General features: G+C 42.1%; 1 protein-coding gene across 19 annotated transcripts in view; it reads left to right on the top strand.

Moving 5' to 3' along the window:
• Window positions 1-20,999, top strand: part of CLASP1 (cytoplasmic linker associated protein 1) — a 265,392-nt gene extending 244,393 nt beyond the window's left edge. For 9 of the 19 annotated variants that reach the window (XM_065561474.1, XM_065561479.1, XM_065561480.1 and 6 more), the window contains 3 exons: window positions 8,840-9,046; window positions 16,164-16,280; window positions 17,143-20,155. In XM_065561474.1, the coding sequence (XP_065417546.1) occupies window positions 8,840-9,046; window positions 16,164-16,280; window positions 17,143-17,229 (411 nt within the window). In that variant the 3' untranslated portion in view covers window positions 17,230-20,155. Of the gene's footprint in view, window positions 1-8,839; window positions 9,047-16,163; window positions 16,281-17,142 lie in introns of all 19 variants that reach the window. The other 10 variants (XM_042843075.2, XM_042843076.2, XM_065561475.1 and 7 more) reach the window with 2 other exon arrangements.
• The last annotated feature ends 360 nt before the right edge of the window (window positions 21,000-21,359 follow it).

Genomic DNA, 21,359 nt, shown 5'->3' with positions numbered 1-21,359 from the left:
TTGACCCTTTGTTGGATTGGTTTATTTATTCTTTTATCTTCCTGCTGCAGCAGGGATCCACTGAACAAAAAAAAAAAGAAAAAGAAAAAAAAGCATCACAGTAGAATCCTTGAGGTAACATTTATATGTGGGTCACCTGTCATGGCATATTTTCCATGGCAAGTGACCCACATAAAAAGATCATGACAATTATGCACATATATTAAACTCCAGAAAGTGACTAATCTAACTTCTCTGTTTCTCTAAGCTACATATTTTCCAATGAGAACCAAATCCTTCCTGCTAATTTAGTCAACTCCTTATTAATAAGCTTTGCCCTTTGATGCAGCAGAAGGAAAGTGTTGTCCTAAGCTAAAAAGACTTCTACACCTCTACACTATAAGTGTTGTTGGCCATCAGAAAGTTCATCAGACAGATAAGGCTGCCACATCGGATCGTGTAACTGCTGCAAAAGTAGTTTTTGTTAGATTCCGCAGAAGGTTGTACTGTCTGTTTAAAAACAACAGCAAAAGGACTGAACATGTAACATCTGTCTAAAAAAGTATCAAAGGCAGAAACTATTTTAATTAGGGCTGCCAATTAATTGCAGTTAACTCAAGCAATTAACTCAAAAAAATTAATCGCGATTAAAAAATTAATCGCGATTAATTGTACTTATAACAATAGAATACCAATTGAAATGTATTAAATATTTTTGGATGTTTTTCTAGATTTTCAATATTGATTTCAATTACAACACAGAATACATAGTGCACAGTGCTCACTTTATATTATTATTATTATTACAAATATACGCACTGTAAAAATAATAAACAAAAGAAATAGTATTTTTCAATTCACCTCCATACAAGTGCAATCTCTTTATTGTGAAAGTGAATATCTTGAAGTTTAATCTCTTTATTGTGAAAGTGTAACTTACAAAGCCAGATTTTTTTTTGGTTACATAACTGCACTCAAAAACAAAACAGTGTAAAGCCTACAAGTCCACTCAGTCCTACTTCTTTGTCAGCCAATTACTCAGACAAACAAGGTTTGTTACAATTTGCAGAAGATAATGCTGCTTGCTTCTTATTCACAGTGTCACCTGAAAGTGAGAACAGGCGTTCTCATGACACTTTTGTAGCCGGCGTTGCAAGGTATTTACATGCCAGATATGCTAAACATTCGTCTGCCCTTTCATGCTTTGGCCACCGTTCCAGAGGACATGCTTCCATGCAGATGATGCTCGTTAAAAAAATAATACATCAGTTAAATTTGTGACTGTACTCCTTGGGGGGAGAATTGTATGCCTCCTGCTCTGTTTTACCCACATTCTGCATATATTTCATGTTATAGCAGTCTCGGATGATGACCCAGCACATGTTAGTTTTAAGAACACTTTCACAGCAGATTTGACAAAACACAAAGAAGGTACCGATGTAAGATTTCTAAAAATAGCTACAGCACTCGATCCAAGGTTTAAGAATTGGAAGTGCCTTCCAAAATCTGAGAGGGACGAGGTGTGGAGCATGCTTTTAGAAGTCTTAAAAGAGCAACACTCTGATGCGGAAACTACAGAACCCGAACCACCAAAAAAGAAAATGAACCTTCTGCTGGTGGCATCTGACTCAGATGATAAAAATGAACATGAGTCAGTCAGTCTGCACTGCTTTGGATGGTTATCAAGCAGAACCCATCATCAGCATGGAAGCATGTCCTTTGGAATGGTGGTTGAAGCATGAAGGGACGTATGAATCTTTAGTGCATCTGGCACGTAAATATCTTGCAAAGCCAGCTACAACAGTGCCATGTGAACGCCTGCTCCACTTTCAGGTGACATTGTAAACAAGAAGCAGCCAGCAGGTTGGTTCTGCAAATTGTAATCAAGCTTGTTTGTCTGAGTGATTGGCTGACCAAGAAGTAGGACTGAGTGGACTTTTATGCTCTAAAGTTTTACATTATTTTATTTTTGTATGCAGTTTTTTTTGTACTGACACCTCTACCCTGATATAACACGACCCGATATAACATGAATTCGTATATAACGCAGTAAAGCAGTGCTCCGGGGGGCGGGGCTGCGCACTGCGGCGGACCAAAGCAAGTTCGATATCATGCGGTTTCACCTATAATGCGGTAAGATTTTTTTGGCTCCCGAGGACAGCGTTATATCGGTAGAGGTGTAATTCTACATTAGAAAGTTCAATTGTCATGATAAAGAGATTGAACTACAGTACTTGTATGAGGTGAATTGAAAAATACAATTCTTTTGTTTTTTACAGTGCAAATATTTGCAATAAAAAATAAATATAAAGTGAGCACTGTACACTTTGTATTCTGTATTGTAATTGCAATTAATATATTTGAAAATGCAGAAACATCAAAAATATTTAAAATAAATGGTATTCTATTGTTGTTTAACAATCGCGATTACTTTTTTTATCACTTGACAGCCCTAATTTTAATCCTTTAATAAATCGGCATTGCCATACTCTCCAGTCTCAGATTTAAAGTGTTTTCCACACTGCTTTCATTTTCTATACAGAGGAATAAGTTGTAATTGTAAATTGGTTTCCTGATAAAGCAGTCAGACAAAACATTTTGTTCTGAAGGAGTGCCTTTTATTAGCAGGTTTTTCCTGGTTACATACTTCTCAACTCACCTTGACTCAGTGCCCTTGTATTTTTTTCCTTCTGAAACTCCTTCAAAAGTTCACACAAAAATCTGCAATCTCGAGCAGCTCCCTCCTCGCTTTTTCCCTTCATCTTTAAAGTCCCCCAGGGCATTTCCCTCCATGTGCAATTGTCAGATTGTGTTGAAATGAAGTATAATGTTTAAAGTTTTATACTTTACACCCTCACATTTTTGCCTGTCTGTTGCATGCAGTTGCGATGCCGAAGGGCTCTTTGGCTTTCATGAGCAGGTATTTCATGAACAAGTCTAGAAATTAACAGGTAATTTCAACAGTGGAAGAAAGCACAGCCCTTTGGCTAAAGTGCTAGGCTGGGAATGAGGCATTTTCTACAGGAAGAGAAGTGTGGTCACAGCTACTTTACCATAGGCAGTTGACAGCCATGCTGTATTCAGTATGACCTTGATCTACAGTTTTATGGACAGTACCTTTATTAATAGACGTAGAATGTAGACAGTATCTATAAACATCTGCAATACAGATCTTTGAATGACTGCTCAGATGCAGGATGCTGCAGACCATGTTCCCATAACATTTAAGGGCAAATAATGGCTGCCCTGTATGGGTGCACTAGGTGGTATCACTGTGGGTGGAGTGGTAGTGCTGTCAGAAGGGCTGAATGCCCCACTGGGATGTCAGTAGGGTCCTGGGTAAAGATACACCTGGGGAAGTGCTCTAGATAGCTTTACCTGTACCTTGAGGTTGCTGAATCAGTTAAGTCTGTGAAACATTAACTGAGAGTCCATTTGAGTATGGCTCAGTTGGTCAAACTCTCACCCCTGGGCCAGAAGGTCATGAATTCCTGTCCCACACTGGAACTCCAGCTCCTACTTGGCACAGAATTTGCAGTGCAGGTCTGGGGGTGGGGTAGGACGTGCTGCACTTTGACATACTCCCATCTCAATGAGAGGTTAAACTAAAGTTCCTTCTGCGTGTGTTTGCTGGCTGTCTAGGTGGATGTTAAAGATTTGAGGGCATTTTAAGAGAGTAACTGAGAGGGAGAAGAGACTATCTCAGTGGTCGGACTCTCATTCCCCTCTCACTAAAACAAATTGTAGTGCTAAAGGCGATGTGAGTTATTGTTTAGCATGTTTGCCATGTTACTTTGGGGATATTTGGATATATGAAGTTTACCGCACAAAATCAAATCCTCTTCTATCCAGTGTACTGTGTATACCATCCTTTCACTGATTGCTAATTGTATTTGGAAGATGTTAATGCTCACACATGTGAAGCTCTGACTGCATTGGGAAAAGTCAGACATGGTTCGTGGAGGTTCTCCACAAATTGTGGTCCATGCTGGGGTGGTGTTGCTGCATTTCAGTGGTGGCTGGATTGAGCACTGTGTGTAGTTTGGGCATCCTTCTACGTATGTAAAGCACTTTGGAGTCTTTTGTGGTGGAAGTTACTATATAAATGGACAGTCTGGTCAGTCTCCACCTTATCGCTTGGTATTTGGATGGGCGTTGCATCTAGAGCAGAGATGTTTGGTAGTTGTTCAAACCATCCTTAACAATAGTAGGAAGGAATCTACTAGGAAATGCTTCTTAGCTAAGTGGAAGAGATTTTTCGATTTGGGCTCAATGTTGCCAGATGTCCCAGGAGGGATAGGACATTTCCACTACTCTAGACTATCTGTTGGACCCTGAAGACCTCATGTGTTTCTCTTAGCTCCCTGTGAGTGCACTTGGCAAAGATTAGTGCCTGCTGAGACCCCTAGTGACAACCACTGTATTTTCACCCATCCAGTGACTGTACACTTTCTAAAAGATCTAGTTAGAACCTTCCCTCTAGTAACTAAACCTGCTCCAACATGAGAACTTAACTTGGTGGTCCTCTTGGTGTTAACCAAGTCTCCGTTTGAACTGTTAGCTATATGCTTGCTGTCCCATCTATCCGTGAACGTTGACTTTCTAGTGGTCATGACTTTAGTTAGAAGTTGGAGAACTAGGAGCCCATATGGCTGATCCACCTAACACAGTTTTCCATAAGGCTAAGGTTTTGTTGGGACTACACCCAAAATTCACCCCCAAGGTAATCTTAGCCTTTTATCTAAACCAGACAATACACACACCTGTCTTTTTTCCAAAGCCATATGCCACCAATGAGGAGAGGAAACTCCACTCCCTGGAGGCATTTGCACTTTATCTACAAAGACAAAAGTCATTTAGGAAATCACCTAGACTGTTGAAGTCATTGGCAGAACAGGTGAAAGGACAAGCGGGTTCTCCTCTGTTAACAGTCAACTAATACCCCACCCCCATAACATGTGAGAGCCCACTCTACCAGAGCCCAGACAGCTTGTTAGCCTCACTTTATGAAGTGCTGCTCTTTGATATCTGTAAAGCGGCAGTGTGGAGCTCTGCACATACCTGCCCAAGACATTATGCACTAGTTCAACCTCTGCAGCTGATGTATCCTTTGGATTTGCAGTCTATCAGTCATCTATACTGTGTAGGTCCTCGCATCCTCCTCCTACATGAGAACTGCTGGTCAGTCACCCACAGTAGAATGCACATAGGGACAAGCACTTGAAGAAGAAAGAGAGGTCACTTACCTTGTACAGTAACTGGAGTTCTTCGAGATGTGAGACCCCTCTCTGTATTCCACTACCTGCCTTCCCCTCTGCTTCCAAAGCTTACAGTAGGGAAGGAACTGGAGAGGCAGTCTGTCCGGATTGCCCTTTATGCCCCTGATCTGGAGCATGCAGAATAGAAGCATGCAGGCACGGGCCAGGAATCACTGCTAGCAAAAATCTTCTGATCTCAGGTCCATGGAGCGCATGTGTACCCCCACAGTGGAATACAGGTAGGGACCACACATCGTGAGATCTCCAGCTGCTATCCAAACCCACACCCTGGACCTTTTGAACTTCACCTGTCAATAGTTATATTGCTGTCTGTCAGTGCCAGAAAGTCATAGAGCTATAGAGAGTGGGGCCAGAGGGACCACCAGATCATATAGTCTGACCTCTTGCACGTCACAGGCCACCAACAGCACCCACACCCTAAACCCAACAACTAAAATTAACCAAAGTATTATAGTCCTCAGAAAACTAAACTATTGTGCACCACAGGCAGAAAACAGGAGGGACCAAAGTGCACCAATGCCCGAGGTCCCTGCAGTGGGAAGGAATTGAATAAGTGAGATATACCCAGATACCTGCAAATAACCCACACTCTGCACTGCGGAGAGAGGCAACTCCCCACCCCCATGGTCACTGCCAATCTGACCCGGGAGAAAATTCCTTCCCAATCCTGCAAGTCTCATGGTGTGTACACACATCAGGCAGCCTGACAGTAAAAGCATCTATGGAAGAATTGTGGAGGCTAGTAAAACAGATAGCTCGTACGCCTATAAATGTAAAAAACAACAAAAACAGAATATTAAGGTTACAAAGTGAAGCTCTCAAACGTCATGAAATGACAACTTCAAGGTTCCTTACTCAGCCTTGCCTCTGCCCCCTGTATATGTACTACTGTTCAGAGCTGCTTCAGTTGTAGCCATAATTATAATGAATGTAACTATAAGATTAGAGAAATTAGGCTTGATTCTGATTTTTACTTTTCCCTACTTTTATACCAGTCTAACTCCATTGACTTAATTGGAGTCCCTATTTTTTACACTGGTTTGAAATAATAATTAGACCCATTGCTACTTAATTGTAAAGAAATATTCAGGGCTTGACAAGAAATTGCTTTTAGTTTAAATTAGCTTTTAGTGCTCAAAGAATGATGTAGGACGTATTATTGTTTGGTGATTTTTTTATCCCTTTTTGCTTAGAGTTAGTGGGAAAGAACCATCTTTCTGTTCCCAATTATTTAAAATTAACTCATTTGATCCAGTAAATTTACTCACCTCTGACTAAGGAGAAATGTCGTTTGCCATAAACAATACCATTGATGTGACATTGCTGTGACCCGTCATAGACCTTAAGGCCAGAAGGGAACATCATGATCATCTCGTTTGACCACTTGCATGTTGCAGGCCACAGCATCTCACCCGCCCACTCCTTTGTTTCACACCAATAAAATAAACACAGAAATATTCAATTATCTTGGGAAATGGTTACAAAACATCTGCATCAATTTAAAGGTCAGAAAAGGGACTATTTCTTGCTATTGATTTTCTCTTTGCTTTATCTCTATAGAACTAATCCTACAGACCTATGAAGTTGATGAATATTTTACCTGTATAAGAGCTGTTAGATGTGTCTTTTCATATATATATATGAAAAGGAAATGGTCCAGTGCATGAAAGATAACATGTAAAGTTAATCTCATTGGTGGTTTAGAAGAAGACTTGTACTAAAGGCCTGATGCCTGTTGAAGCCAGTAGGAGATTTGGGTGCACAATGAATACTGGATTAAGCCCTAAATTATTAACTGCCATTTTATTGCTTGAGATGCAACATGGTGGCATTTTGTTGTAAGGTGCCAATGTAGATGTAATGATAGAACAATTTGTCCTGCTGGATCAAAATAGGTGACAGGAACTCTTAAGACACCCTATCCCCTGCAGTGCCTTTCCAAAGTAATAGTGTGTCTGTGTGTGCGAGAGAGAGAGAACAAAAGAGGCATTTACTCGCTAAGGCGCCAATTCAGGAAAGCACTTAAGCACATGCTTAAATCCCATTGACATCAACTGGATTTCAGCAGGTTCTTAAAGTTAAATGTGTGCTTAAGTGCTTTGCTGAAGTGTGACCTAAATGCAGACCCCATTTACTTGATATGCTCTCACAAGACTAGAAATCTTCCGCTGGCTCTGAACAGAAAATGAATTATGCAATTTTCCCTTCCCTACGTGGTGAAAATTTAGTTCATGGAGAAGTGACCCGATAAAAGTAACCAGCTGCTGTCCAAGTAAATTAGGCCCACCCACTGGGAACCTTTAGGCAATGTTTTGAAAAAGTGGGTGTGTAGGTATAATACAACTTGTTTCTATACCAGCTAATCTGGCACTTTCTAATTATGTACAGTATTAGAATGCCACAATTGTAATCAACATCACTATTAATGTAAAATTCCAGTTAGAAAAAAATGCAGTTGTGTGAAAACTCATAAAGTTCAAAAACAGCAGAATTTGTTTTCTAAAAGGTCAGCAAAAATTAATTCTCACAATTAAGATTTAGTCCAAAGGCAACTTTTCATGCTGAGTTTATAATGGCAAAACCATTGGATCCTTCATTGCCATTTTCACGTTTTGTGGAAAATTATAACCCTGTGACTATATTTCTTGAATGAATAATAATGTTAATGATTGTAGATACCTTTCTGACTAAAAAAAAATGGGTCCCAATCCTGAATGGATTTCTGACTAAAAAAAAATGGGACCTTCTGAATGAAGCATCACAGTGCGAATTGATCCCTATAGAATTCTAACAAGTTGGCAGATTGCCCCTCTTCTTCTAAAACATTTAAAAGTTATGTTATGAAGGGTCCTAGACTGACAATTCCTCGGCCATAGAAAACAGCATGCGATCAGCAGCAGTGCAAGCTTCTTCCATGGTGCCTCACAAAGGTGCCTGTACCCTGACAACACCAAAGGATGAGTAGTTCGGTATCTGAGATTGGTCCATCCTTGACTTCTTTGTGGAGACTGCTAACACTGATGCCGTTATGGGGAGACTGATGCAGCTTTCTGTGCCCCACAAAGAATGGATTGAGGCTTTGCATATTTAAGTGCAGCCCTCAGTAACAGGGAGGGTGAGTAACCACTGGACCAAACTAGCAAGGGAAATGGTGGATTTTCCATCTCTTGATATATTCTGATCAAGACCGGAGGCTTTCTAAAGATGTGCTTTGGTCAGACAAGTTATTGGGCTCAATACCAGAGTCATTTGGTGCAATTCTGTAACCTGTGTTATACAGGAAGCTATAATAGATGATCAAATAGTCTCTTCTGGCCTTAAAATCTGTTAATCTGTGAACTAGTGGTAGTGATTTTTTGTCACTTCCTGGCCTGCTTGCAGTAGATTTGTAGCTGGAAGCAAATGTTGCCAGTTCTCTGAGCCCCCTTCCACTCCTCAGGAATGCCTTTTGTACTTGTAAGGGGTCTATTATAGAACAGCATCAGTGGAAGTTTCCTGGTGTTCGCTGGCGTGTGGAGAATTATTTTGCTTGTGAAGTGAGAGCCCATTAATGTTTGGTTTTGTTTTGTTTTTTATTCCAGGTTGTCAGAGCTGCTGAGGAAGCTGCTTCCACCCTGGCCAGTTCCATACACCCTGAACAGTGCATCAAAGTGCTCTGCCCCATCATTCAAACCGCTGACTACCCCATTAATCTAGCTGCCATCAAAATGCAGACAAAAGTCATTGAAAGGATTTCAAAAGAATCTTTACATCAGCTCCTTCCTGATATCATCCCTGGATTGTTACAGGTACACAACCTTGCATGAATATTAGTATTCATCATCACCATCATGTTTATTTTGGTTGTGGTGAATGACCAACCGAGAAGAAGGCCCTGTCGTGCTAGCACTGTACAAACACTAAGAGCAAAGTATCATTTCTTTCTTTCTAATATCTGGTTAACAGCATATATGGGAGCTTCTAAAACCAGAATCTGGTGCATTTGGATTTCAATTTAAAGCAGATCTGTAGTTCTCTTTTTAGACTTTATCATTGTCTTCATACTTTAGTCTAAGGAAGGGAAAATCCAATTCTTGTTGAGTTCAAACTCTATCCTTGGAAACGTGCATGGCTCCCAATGATGTTAATGGCAGCCAAGGCCCAGGCGTAACCAAGGGCAGGATTTAGCTCCTGTATTGTACAGGCTCCGTACATCCTAAACAGTGACCCTCACACAGGTAGATCACAGGCTCTTCTGTCATTCTGCTGAATCGCTCAGAACTCGGCTGTAAGCCTGTGTCAGACCCAAACAGACTGTGAAGCCCTCCTCACTTCCCAGCACCCTGAACTTTACAACCAATTCATATTTATTTGGACACCTATCATAACCAAATAGGAGCTGGGTGGGGTAGAGGCGTTTTTTGCCAACACTAAGGCAGGGCGTTGACATTACAATAATTGTGGTTTTCACGTTCATTGGTGACTGCGTGGGAATGGTGATCCATTTCTATGCCCACATACCAGGCAGGCAGCAGTGCCGGGCACTGTGGTTATGCTAGAAAGGAGACAGATAGAAATCCAGGGAGAGAGTAAGATAGGATGACATCTGAGAGAGTCACAAGGTTGACGATGGAAAGAAACAACAGAGAGTCCTGTGGCACCTTTAAGACTAACAGAAGTATTGGGAGCATAAGCTTTCGTGGGTAAGAACCTCACTTCTTCAGATGCAAGTAATGGAAATTTCCAGAGGCAGATATAAATCAGTATGGAGATAACAAGGTTAGTTCAATCAGGGAGGGTGAGGTGCTCTGCTAGCAGTTGAGGTGTGAACACCAAGGGAGGAGAAACTGCTTCTGTAGTTGGATAGCCATTCACAGTCAGACTAACACGGCTACCCCTCTGATGGAAAGAAATACATTCTTGTGGGGGGTTGGGCCTGTAAGGCCCCACTATGTCATAGGGGAACTTGGACGAGGAAACCTTCATACAGAGAATAAGCATAAGAAATGTCTCAAGAAACTGAAAATAACATTTAATCCCCTCTTCAACCTCAAGAGCATTAGAGTGATGTCAGAGCTTTACCCTATGCTATCCTTCCGATACCATCCCTACCATTGCCTCGGCCTCAGCAGTGTTGGCAACTCTTGCAACAGTTGCTGTTTTTCTTAAAGCCCCACCTCCTGGAGTCAGGTGATCACAGGAGAATCTTAGTTTTCATTTTAAAAAATGTTTCTAGCGCTTGTTGTGGAGAAGCTTGAAAAGTGACCTGTACCCAAAAGGCGTAAAAACTGTAAAGCAAATAAAAAGAACCCAACATTTCTTATTTTTTGTAATCTCATCGTTTTTAAGCCGGTCTCATGGTTTTTTGGAGACTAACTCATGATTTTTGAACTCTTAGTGTTGACAGTGACCTTACCACCTTAGAAATCTATGCTGATCATGCAGATCCTTTTCTCATATTTGTCAAACCACTTTGTGATCCTTCTGGATGGAAGATGTTATATGAACAGAAAGTCATTGTTGCCATCATTCAGCCAGATAATACTGGTGCAGTGCTTTAAAGGTAACCATGTCAAGTATACTAGTAATCAGTGTACCACAGTGAAATGTGTGTGAACAGCTCAGCTGCAATGACTGTGATCCCTACATCCTAAAAAGCAGAATTAGTTTGAAGGTACATTCATGGGATCTGTTTCATTTTCAAGTTGCTGGATAAGGATCTTGTTGTACAAGGCCAGGGTCGGGTTATGGCCTACAGACACACCCCTGTATGTTACAGGAGGAGTTTCTCAGGCAGAATTCCAGCTGACTTGGGCCTGGTCTACACTGGGGCGGGGATCGATCTAAGATACGCAACTTCAGCTACGAGAATAGTGTAGCTGAAGTCGACGTATCTTAGATCGACTTAGAATGACTTACTTTGCATCCTCGTGGCACGGGATCAACGGCCGCGGCTCCCCCATCGACTCTGCCTCTCGCCGAGCTGGAGTTCAGCAGTCGACGGGAGAGCGATCGGGGATCGATTTATCGCGTCTACACTACAAGTGATACATCGATCCCCGATAGATCGATCGCTGTCGATGAACCCTTTGTCAGAATTCCTGGGTCTCCAAGGAAGCACACGTGCCAATGGCAGCTCTGCCACTGTGTAAATGGAAGCAGCCTGCATTTCTGCTGGGCACTGCCAGCTCTTCGCTGTGGGGCAGTGGTCAGTCCACAGCCACCTTGCAGCTGACCCCTGTGCAGGGCATTAGTGAGGGGAAGGCTCTTTGCACTTCCTTTCTCCCCCACTTTGTGCGCCCCTGCAAGGCCAGCCAGAATCTGACACTGGGGCCAGAAAAGGTTAGTTGGAACAGATATACGAGCATAGCTCTAATGGCAAACCTTCCTAGTGCTGACATGGCTTATACTGGCCAAAAAAAAGTGCTTTTGCCGTTATAGCTTCTACCAATTTCCCGAGTGAAATAAGATCATCTGGCCAAAGCACTTTTGTGCCAGTGTAACCGTATCTACATTGGGGCTTTTGCCGGAAGAGAAATGTTACCAAAAAAAATCACCCTCCTAACTGACATGGCTACCTTGGAAACAGTTTCTAGTGGAGACCTGCTCCACCTGAATAGAGTAAGGAACCGTGACTTTACAGGATAAACCTAAGTTACGGTATCAAGGTTCTCCTCCTTTTGTTCTCTTCGAACAGAAGCGCTGTTGGAACACGTAGCATAAATACTTAAGTGCAGCTAAGGTTATTCCTGATGTCAGAGCGTGTTGTGAAAACGAGAGTGCACAGCCCTGCCTCTCTCTGGAGTCCTGTCCTCGGAGATATTTTGTGGCTTTCATTTTTCTAGTAAATTTCAGTCATAGAGTCAGTGAACTCCCTCCTGGCTTTCAGTGACTGATTCACCCTGCACGAATGTTGCAAAGCCAAGACAGTAATGTGTATGGAACCCAAACATTTTTTCCAAGGTAGAGTCTGCGCTCCTCCTCTAATCAATCGTCTTGTCAGTTTTACCACAGTCTCATGAGGTGAAGCCTTCTGACATCACAATTACATTTCAAAAGGTCTCTGAGCCATTACCTGGAATAGGCAAAAGGCCCTTGTCTCATGTCATTCAGCAGTGCAACTTCATTGTACAGAGCTTGTTATCTGAAAAACAATTCACAGGCTTAAATACAGCTACAACATTGAAATTAGAAAAGAACTGGCATGGGGAAGGGTCGAAAGAGGATTTCAGATGAGACCAGAAGGAATGGAGAACTGACAAGGCAGGAACAGAGACACCCTGAGCATTTCTCTTTTTGTAAAGAGAGACACAACTAAAGGATTCTTCTGTCCGAAAAAACAGCCCAAAACAGTATTTCAGGCTGGGGTCAGCCTTGGGCTGGGGGCGCCCAAAGAGCAACTACTGTCACGTGCCTCAGTATGTTTCCTGATCTTCCCTCCAGTGCCACATAGTGCTGCAGTTTTATTATCGCCACTTACTTTATGGAATAAAAATTCAAATACAATTAAAAGAATAAACATCAGTGTATGGGAGGTATGGGGATAGAAGATTCAATTCAGGTCATGTTATCTTGGAAAATTTGATTTGTCATTCGTTTGGGCTGTGTTCAGTTAGCTATGACTTTTTTTAGTCTGGTTGTCAATATTTTCTGCCTTTTTCTATCTGACTGCTAGACCAGCTGGGGATTATATTTCCCATTCAGCAAGATCACCTGGGATAAAGGATGCTTTAAACACCCCTTTGGAACAAGTTGAGATCCAATCCCAACAGTCTTTACTCAGGCAAAAGTCCCATTGAGGTTATGAGAGTTATGCTGGAGCAAGGGCTGCATATAATAACCATTGCAGAATGAGCCCTCACATTTAGTGATCGGCCAGCTCCAGTTTACATGCTAGTCTTTGGCCACATTTTATTTGTTTCCACCTTTCATTGCAAATAACCACATTATAAACACTAAAAACTAAATGTAACTCCACCCTGGAACAGATTCATCCCTGGTTTAACTCACCTAGCTTCCATGGGGTTGCACTAGAGATAAGTTAGGCCTTTTGTCTATTGGGCAATCAAATACATACTTACATTTTACTTACCCGTTTTATATTTGTCCGTTCCTTCTACTATCATTGAGGTAACGAAAAGACCCTGTAATTTATGATTAATGATCAAAATCATTCAAGACCGTTTCACAGGATAAATTATTTCAGACCTTTCCGAATATTACAAAATGAAATCGCCCACAGTCGTAATTACCTTTAAAATCCTGTCTTTTGTGTCTGGCTACAAAGTTCAACTTGTTACCCAGCATCTTGAATGTGTCTGGTGTGTGATGTTTTGGATAATTTTCATTGTAATTAATAGACAGACACATAACACTAACAAGGAATTTGGGATTAATTAAAGTTGCCAAAGGCCTCATCTGCACATAAAAATTGTACGGCTATCCCAGTAGTATTTGTACTGCTAGCCCAGTATAGTTAAACCAGTGCAACCTCACTAATGTAGATGTGGTTATACTGGTAAAAAGATTCCTTTGAGTATGTGTGCACTGCAATGGGAGAGGTGATTGCAGCTTGGATAGACATACCCGAACCCGCTTTCATCTAGCTAGCACAGCTAAAACTAACAGTAGAGATACAGCGGCCCAGACCCTAGCACAGGCTAGGAACGCAAGTCCGTACCCAGGCCTCCAAGTGAGCTTGTCCATGCAGCTGCTCCTTCACTGCTCCTTTTAGCCATGCTAGCTAGGCCAAAGCTAGCACAGACATACCTACCCGAGCTGCAGTTGCATCTCCCGTTGCAGTGTTGACATACCCGAGGCCATGTCTACATGGGGCCCCCCTGGAAAATTCAAGTGAATCAAGCAAAGGTGTGAAGTTAATGTGCATATAAGTTAAAGCATGTTAAGCAACCCCTCATGCTGTCACTCAGGACCAAAGTGGCTGTAGTTTGCTGTAATTTAATCCTTCTGAGGCAAACTAAAACCATTTTATTCCTGAGTGAGAGCATCCAAACTGGGGTTAACATGCTTTAACTTACACGCATTAACTTCCACATCTTCACTTCATTTGCCTTCACTTTTCTGGGTGTCTCCATGTAGACAAGTCCTTATGGTGGTACAGCTATTGCTGTCGGGAAGGGGAAAAAGCTATACCAGTATAAGCACCTTTATACTGGAAAAACTGAGTCCACACTAGGGGTTAGAGCAATGTAACTATGGCAATAGAAAACACTACCCTGTCCAAAATTGTTAAACTGGTATAAAAACTGTGTGTGGACAGTGATACAGTGGCAGTATGTGGCCTCAGAATGGGAAATACCCGTACATTTTACTCCTGTGGATGGTAAATGTCCAGTTTGTAATGGCATCTCAAGTAATAAGAATACCTTTATTATCATTATTAATATTACACATTTTAATATTAATAAATTACATGTTTTTAAGGTTTATATTGTATTAGCTGACCACTTCTGGGGCCCATTGTGTTAGGCGCTATAAAATCACATAGTGAGAGACCGCTCCTGCCCTCTAGAGCTCAACAGACAAGACAGTAAAATGGTGAAAGGGGAAGTGACTTGCCCTTGATCACACAGCAGGGCCAGGACTAGAAGCCTGCTGTCCTGAGCCCCAGATCAGTACCTATCTGCTCTAGAAGTGCAAACTATTATGCTCTTTAGTACAATCGGGAGTGGGGCGGGGGGTAATCTACAAATTTAGAACAATATTTAGCTTCCTTCCTCCCCTAAAAAAGCCACATTTTAATATGTTGGTCGAAATCTGTGCTGGCCCCTCAGTAAAAATACCAGCCCTGCTTGGGTGAACGCTGCGAAACGACATGCCAGCTGTAGCATGCAGTCCACCAGAGTGGCTGTGTATCTGTTACTCGTTGCTGTTCATTGATCAATGATCACTTGAGTGCAGAACTAGCAGCATGAGCCATAGAGCTGCAATGGCGTGGTGGATAGTCTGAGGTCTCTCCTGTTTTTAGAGATGTGGCCCACTAGCCCCGAGGAGCACATGATGGACTGTCTCAGAGTAGTTCCTGCCTGACGTTAATCAGAAAGTGTATTGTAACGTAGCTCATCTGAACCGCTGGGCCTGGCAGATATGCACAGGACATAGTGTAGCATAGTGTGCTTTTCCTATTTCAAAATAAATATTACATGCATAAATGAATTATCTTAAAAAAACGATCGTCCATTGTTTGTAGTGTCGTAGCCGTATTGGTCCCAGGCTATAATAGAGACAAGGTGAGTGAGAGAATATCTTTTATTGGACCATCTTCTGTTGTCTCTTTCACCAACATCTCACCCACCTTGTCTGTCTTAAAAAGACACGATAGTAGTACACAATATTAATAATTTGCACTTTATCGCACCTCGATGCCATGGTGGTTTGAGTGCTACAAACAAATAGCTTCCATTTGAGGATCCTAATGCACTTCACAAAACAGCCTTTGGGTCCGATCCTGCCAAACGCATGCCTGTCAGGGACTTTATTACGTTCCCATATCAAGCTTTTAAGGTCTGATCCAAACGCCATTGAAGTCAATGGAAAGACTTAGGCTCTGTTTTAGCCAAATTCTTCCTTCTGTCACCTACTTACAACCCAATTGGCATCAACGGGAGTTTCTTCTATATCTGTGAGGACAGAACTGAGCCCTCAGTGTTAGTTTAATCCCTTTATGGATCCAGAACTCACCATGGAACTTCATCACGGATGATAGCAGTAGAAAGAACTCAGATCCAGCAAAATACACCACTGAAGGTACAATTCCTCACGAGCCTAATCTAGAGCCCATTACACTCAGTGAGAGTCTTTCTGTTGATTTTGTAAAGTGTTTACCAGCCCATTAGTAAACTGATTGGAAAAGATCTTGGAAAGTGACCTTTGATTTGTGCAACCTTTTTGTTTCTCCTGGTCTAGGGGTACGATAATACCGAGAGCAGCGTTCGCAAAGCCAGCGTGTTTTGCCTAGTGGCAATTTATTCTGTAATTGGAGAAGAACTGAAACCTCACCTCGCACAGCTCACAGGAAGCAAGGTACAATGTTACAGCCTCTTGAATATTTTCTACTAGGTAACTGAACGGTGTGTGCTCTCAGCAACTGAAGGCTTGTCTTCATTGCAGGCTTAGTTCTCTTGAGTTCACCCCTCTCTAGTTTAGCCTGGCTTGATTTAGAGCAGCCACACTGCAAAACAACCCTTGAGCAGCACAGAGTGTTTGGATTAGCAGCACGGAGTAGCTGAGACCCCACTGCCTTACTGGCTTGAGCATTGGCAACACTCAAGCTTCAGTCCATGTTTGTGTATGCACAGGAGTCAGGTTAGGGGCAACACTCATGACAGCTCGAGCTAACAGTGCAGTGAAGACAAGCCCTCAATCTAGCGCTGTCCTGCATACAAGAATTAATTGGCTATAGCACAAGCCCCTGCTGGCTTGTGTCTTCAGTGACTGCGTGGTATCAAGAACATTTCATAATATGTAGGCTACGGCCCTGCAGTCTGTTCTGTGTGAGTGGATCCCTGCGCCTCTACAGAGCGACAGACAGGACTCCTACCCACACAGATCAGATTGCAGGATCAGGGCCATGCCCTGAAAAATGCCAACAATGAATGTAAAAATTCAGGCCTCACTGAAGTGGGAGTTTTGCCATTTGCTGCAATGTAGACAGGATTTCTCCCCAGATATTTTCCTGCTACCAATTTTTTTTTTATTTTAGTAACTATCTGTTTTCATGTTATCACCTCCTTTATGCTTTGATCCTTCATGGGCAGATCCCTGCCCCACACAGAGCTCACTGCAGGATCCACACTTAAGGTTTTGCCCTAATATTTCCAGTGAACTTTTGCTGTCTTTCTTTTCTGGATTATTTGATCTTTTTCTAACTTCTTTTATCTTCCAGATGAAGCTTCTAAACTTGTACATAAAGAGGGCCCAGACCACCAATAGTAACAGCAGCTCATCTTCAGATGTTTCAACGCACAGTTAATGGATATATCTGGACATGTGTGTAGACTTAGAAGCAATCAGCGGTGCCTCTCAGAGACCTTTCTGCTACCCTTTCTTCATTGGCACGTCCCATCAGCTAAAGGAGGCCATGCAGATATTTATTGCAATCAGTATTTTAGTCCTTTAAAGCTTTTATGTAGACTCTGATTGGTACTGAATGTAAAGGAAGCAAGGCCTGTGTTGCAGTCCTCATTTAAGAAAAAACAACCGTAGAAAGCCATACTTAAACATATTGGTATAGCCAGCTGAAATCTTTCCCATATGTTTAGGTTGCAGTGTTTCAGAACTGAGTCCAAATAACATGTTCATGCTTAAAAGCGAAATGAGTCCCTTTTTTTAGTTAATTTGACACAAAGTTTTGTTTTTTAATGTATTCATTACCTGCTGTGTGAGCAGTTTTTCCTTCTGGATGTAACCCATTTTGGCTAGACCCTTCACCTCCCAAGTGCGGTGGTGTGTCCCCGTTCTATAACTCTGATCTGAAACTTGCCTAAACTGCAAGATCTTGATGATGAAATCTTTGCAAATATTGCCATGCTTCTGGCTTTTAACGCTTCAAGACGGATCGGTACCTTTATTGAGTAATGACAAAAATCCAAGTTTTATAGCTAACGCTCCAGATTTCCATATGGGCTAAGAATTTCTCTGCAGCTTTTCCCCACCCGGCAGTATCGTCTAACAAGAGCAACCCGGGTCTCCCACCTGTACCTAACAGGGTTAACATCAGCCCGGCCTTCCACCTTCTTCCGTTGCTCAGAAGACCCTGGGGGTTCATCTCAAAGGCAGGATAGTGGGTTTGTCGTCAGGACTGCGCAGTGGAGACTTGCCAAAGTCTGTGAAACTAGCTGAGCCATCTTTATTTTCGTTGAAGTCTGTTCTGAAAGGGGCTGATCTACAACTCTGGTTCGACAGCTCTGGTGACGGATAATGAATAGCCTCAATTACCCTGGGCCATTCCCCTCCACACTTCCGAGCCTCGTTTGGCTCAGGAAATGGAAAGGGGAACTCTTAACCGGGCAAAATATTCCTGCTTGGCCCTAGTGTTTAATAAGACAACGTCCCCCCCTCTCCTGCACACCCGCCCATGACCTTGGGCCTAAAAAGCCTGCAGTGTAGTTAACCAGCATTTTAACCTCTTCTTCGCCGACGGAACCAGAGTACAATCCTGCAAGGCACTTAGCACCTCTGGATAGGTGTTGAGTGCCCTCAGCTGCCATTGGCTTCAGTGGAGATGGGGTCGCTCAGCCCAGGCAGGATCGGGCCCCTGTAATAGGCAAGGCTGGCGGAATTCTTGAATGGACTGATCAGCAAGGGGAAAACTTAGAACCAACCCAGCCCCAGTGAAATATACCAGCAGAGGGGCCCTCCCAGGCTCTGCACATCCCCTGCAGAGTGGCCTGGGATCCACATAGACACCCACCCAGGGAAGGCTAATGCCATGTCGACTCAACACCCCCACATCAGTTTGTTGAAAGACCTGATCCTGAGAGGTGCTGAGTGGCCTTCAGCTCCCATTGAAATCAATAACAGTTGAGGCTGTCTCAGGACCCAGCAGAATTGGGCCCCAAAGCAGCAGGTTTTTCAACCTCCTTCATCCCTTGTGTGACAAAGTGGAAGGGACAATCCGGCTCCTGTTTTTTTCAGGATGGGCCCTATCTTACACTGGCTGCAGGATCAGGCAATTTGTCTGCTGCTCTTCCTGCATATAACGCCGTCATAAGAGAGATCTTTACTAGCCTGTGTTGTGGTGTTTCCCCAAAGACTCACCGCAGACTCGAAAATGCCTTCATTGGAGGGAGGCTGTTATAACCTGCACTAGCCAATAAAATCCAGTCTCCCTTCGCACGGACCATTCACTTTCACCCCTTCTCGAGACGCTTGCTAGAGGTTTTCTTCTTCTTTTTTTAATTCTTGTTGTGGATGATTTGAATTATTTTAGTTTAAGTGAATTAATTTTCCCTTTTGAGGAAATATTCAATCAATATGTTGGCAGCAATCAGCTGTCCCGTTGGAATTTTTAGGGTGTTTTATTTTTAAACTGCTTTCCTAACAGTCAGTATTTTAAACGTCTCTTTTCCCATCTCAGTTCAGCATCTTCTGGGGTCCAAACCCCCGAAGTGGAATACAAAGTCTGCGGAATGGACTGTGTTGTGTGCTTAGTCCTTCCAGCGGTCTGACCGATCTTGTTCCATCCCGGTTTGCTGTTTGTTTGTTTGAATGGCACACTGTGGCAGATCTATGTGAATTGAATTCCTTCTGAAATGATTTTATATATTTTATAAAATACTGTTAGTATGCACTGAGTGAATGCACTGTAACGTCCATAAACTGACCTACCACATATGCTGACACTACAGTACGAATTAACAACTCGTCTCTTAGAAATACATGTGAAATATGTTGCTGCTGCTGCTTGGAGACTTCAGTGATGAGCTTGTATTTCCAGATGTTATTAGCATAATTGGGGCTGCAAATCACAGAACCAGGCCTTACTTTCTTAATCAGATACTGTTTTGTTTATCAACAGATGCTTATTAATGTGATACTTTGTTTCATTACACAAGTCAATCAAGGACTGTTCATCCTTTGAGTACTCTAGATGTCTGTTACACCTGTATACAGTAGGAGGCATTCTGCTTCAATTATTTATAAATTCATTTGCGTATAATGTACATAGTAAGGTTGGTTTAGAGTTTTGAACATGACCGGATTTTCCTTTGAAGTACTCAAAGGGCTAGCTCTGAATGTCACTTGTATGATCTCCAGTGTTCTGCATTCTGAAAGCTGATCAATCATATTTTCTTTCGCAAGCATAAAGGTCTCTCTGGCTACAAATCTGACAGTGTCCGCGGGCACATTTGCAGAGAAGGATCTGCATGTGGGCGAGACATCACTGCGACAGTGAGGCTGGTGTTAATGTTTTCCCAGCAGTAGCCACCTACAACAGCTGCCTTTTTCTTGCTGCCCATTATACAGGGCTTCAATTTTTGGTATCTTACAAGAAAAACGTTTCTTTGATTTGCCCACCATGCTTATAAAGTCTGACTGTGAGGAACTGTGAAAATACCAGCACCCTTTGGCTGTGGGGTTGCTTAAATCTCAGACAAGGATGGCCATTCTGTCATTGGCTGTACCAGTGCTCCATGGGCATGAGCAAATCAATTGATACATCCCCCTCACAGTTTTAAGTACTGTAGTTCTCTCATGTAGTGCAGAATTATTGAGGCATGTGGCTTTCTTAAGGTACACTATGTGTGCTTGCCTGGATTACAATACAAGACAAGACTTCTTTTCTATTGCTTATTACTAGCTTACCAATAACCTGTATAAGTAACATAACTCGCATCTTTGTCATCTAAATCTTTTCCCCTCCTCATCCCTTTATTTATCAAGCATAATATGACATATTAAGGGACAGAAAATAAAACTTTGTAGAATACAGCAGGACTTTGCTAACAATAATGTTTTAAATGGGAAGTAAAAACTGCTCTGAAAAATGTCAGCCATAAGAAATGATTTTGTTGGCACAGTGTTCATGCGCATGTATTTTTTTTTCTTTTTTCCTTCTTTTTTTGGCTTTTGTCATGTTACATCCATATCTGTATTTATATCTTATTTGTTTAACTTTTGAGTGTATCATGGCAAATGTACAGATGTTTTTTTGTTAACATTTATGTGATAGAATTTGCTAAAAAAAAATAAAATAAAACCTTTTGAGTTTGCCCTAGAATAAATGAAACTTACGTTTAATTTCCTGCTGAGCCATCTTTAAATGACTGTTTGATACCTACATCTCATATCTGTTCATTCACATGGATAGACTGAAAGCGTTTACCTTTCGTTTGATAACAGCAAATGTTGATATCATTTGTATAGCAACACCACCATGCTAGGCATTTTACAGACAAATACTAAGACAGAGCCTCTTCCCCATAGATCTTACAATTGCGGGGCTTGGACCCAATTCCGGAGGATTGTGGGATGTTGCTTGGCAACCGTCCATTTTGAAGGACGACGGTATAAGTGCTGAAACAGTTCAGGAGCCGTGTTGTAGCGTCGTGAGTGACTAAAAAGTCCAATTCTCGAGTCCTTGTCACAGCTAATGCAGGC

Source organism: Chrysemys picta, chromosome 11, assembly GCF_011386835.1.
Source record: "Chrysemys picta bellii isolate R12L10 chromosome 11, ASM1138683v2, whole genome shotgun sequence".
In the NCBI taxonomy this organism is placed as follows: Eukaryota; Metazoa; Chordata; order Testudines; family Emydidae; genus Chrysemys; species Chrysemys picta.
The sequence above is the reverse complement of the archived record's forward strand: the minus strand, read 5'-3'. Positions and strand labels throughout refer to the sequence as shown.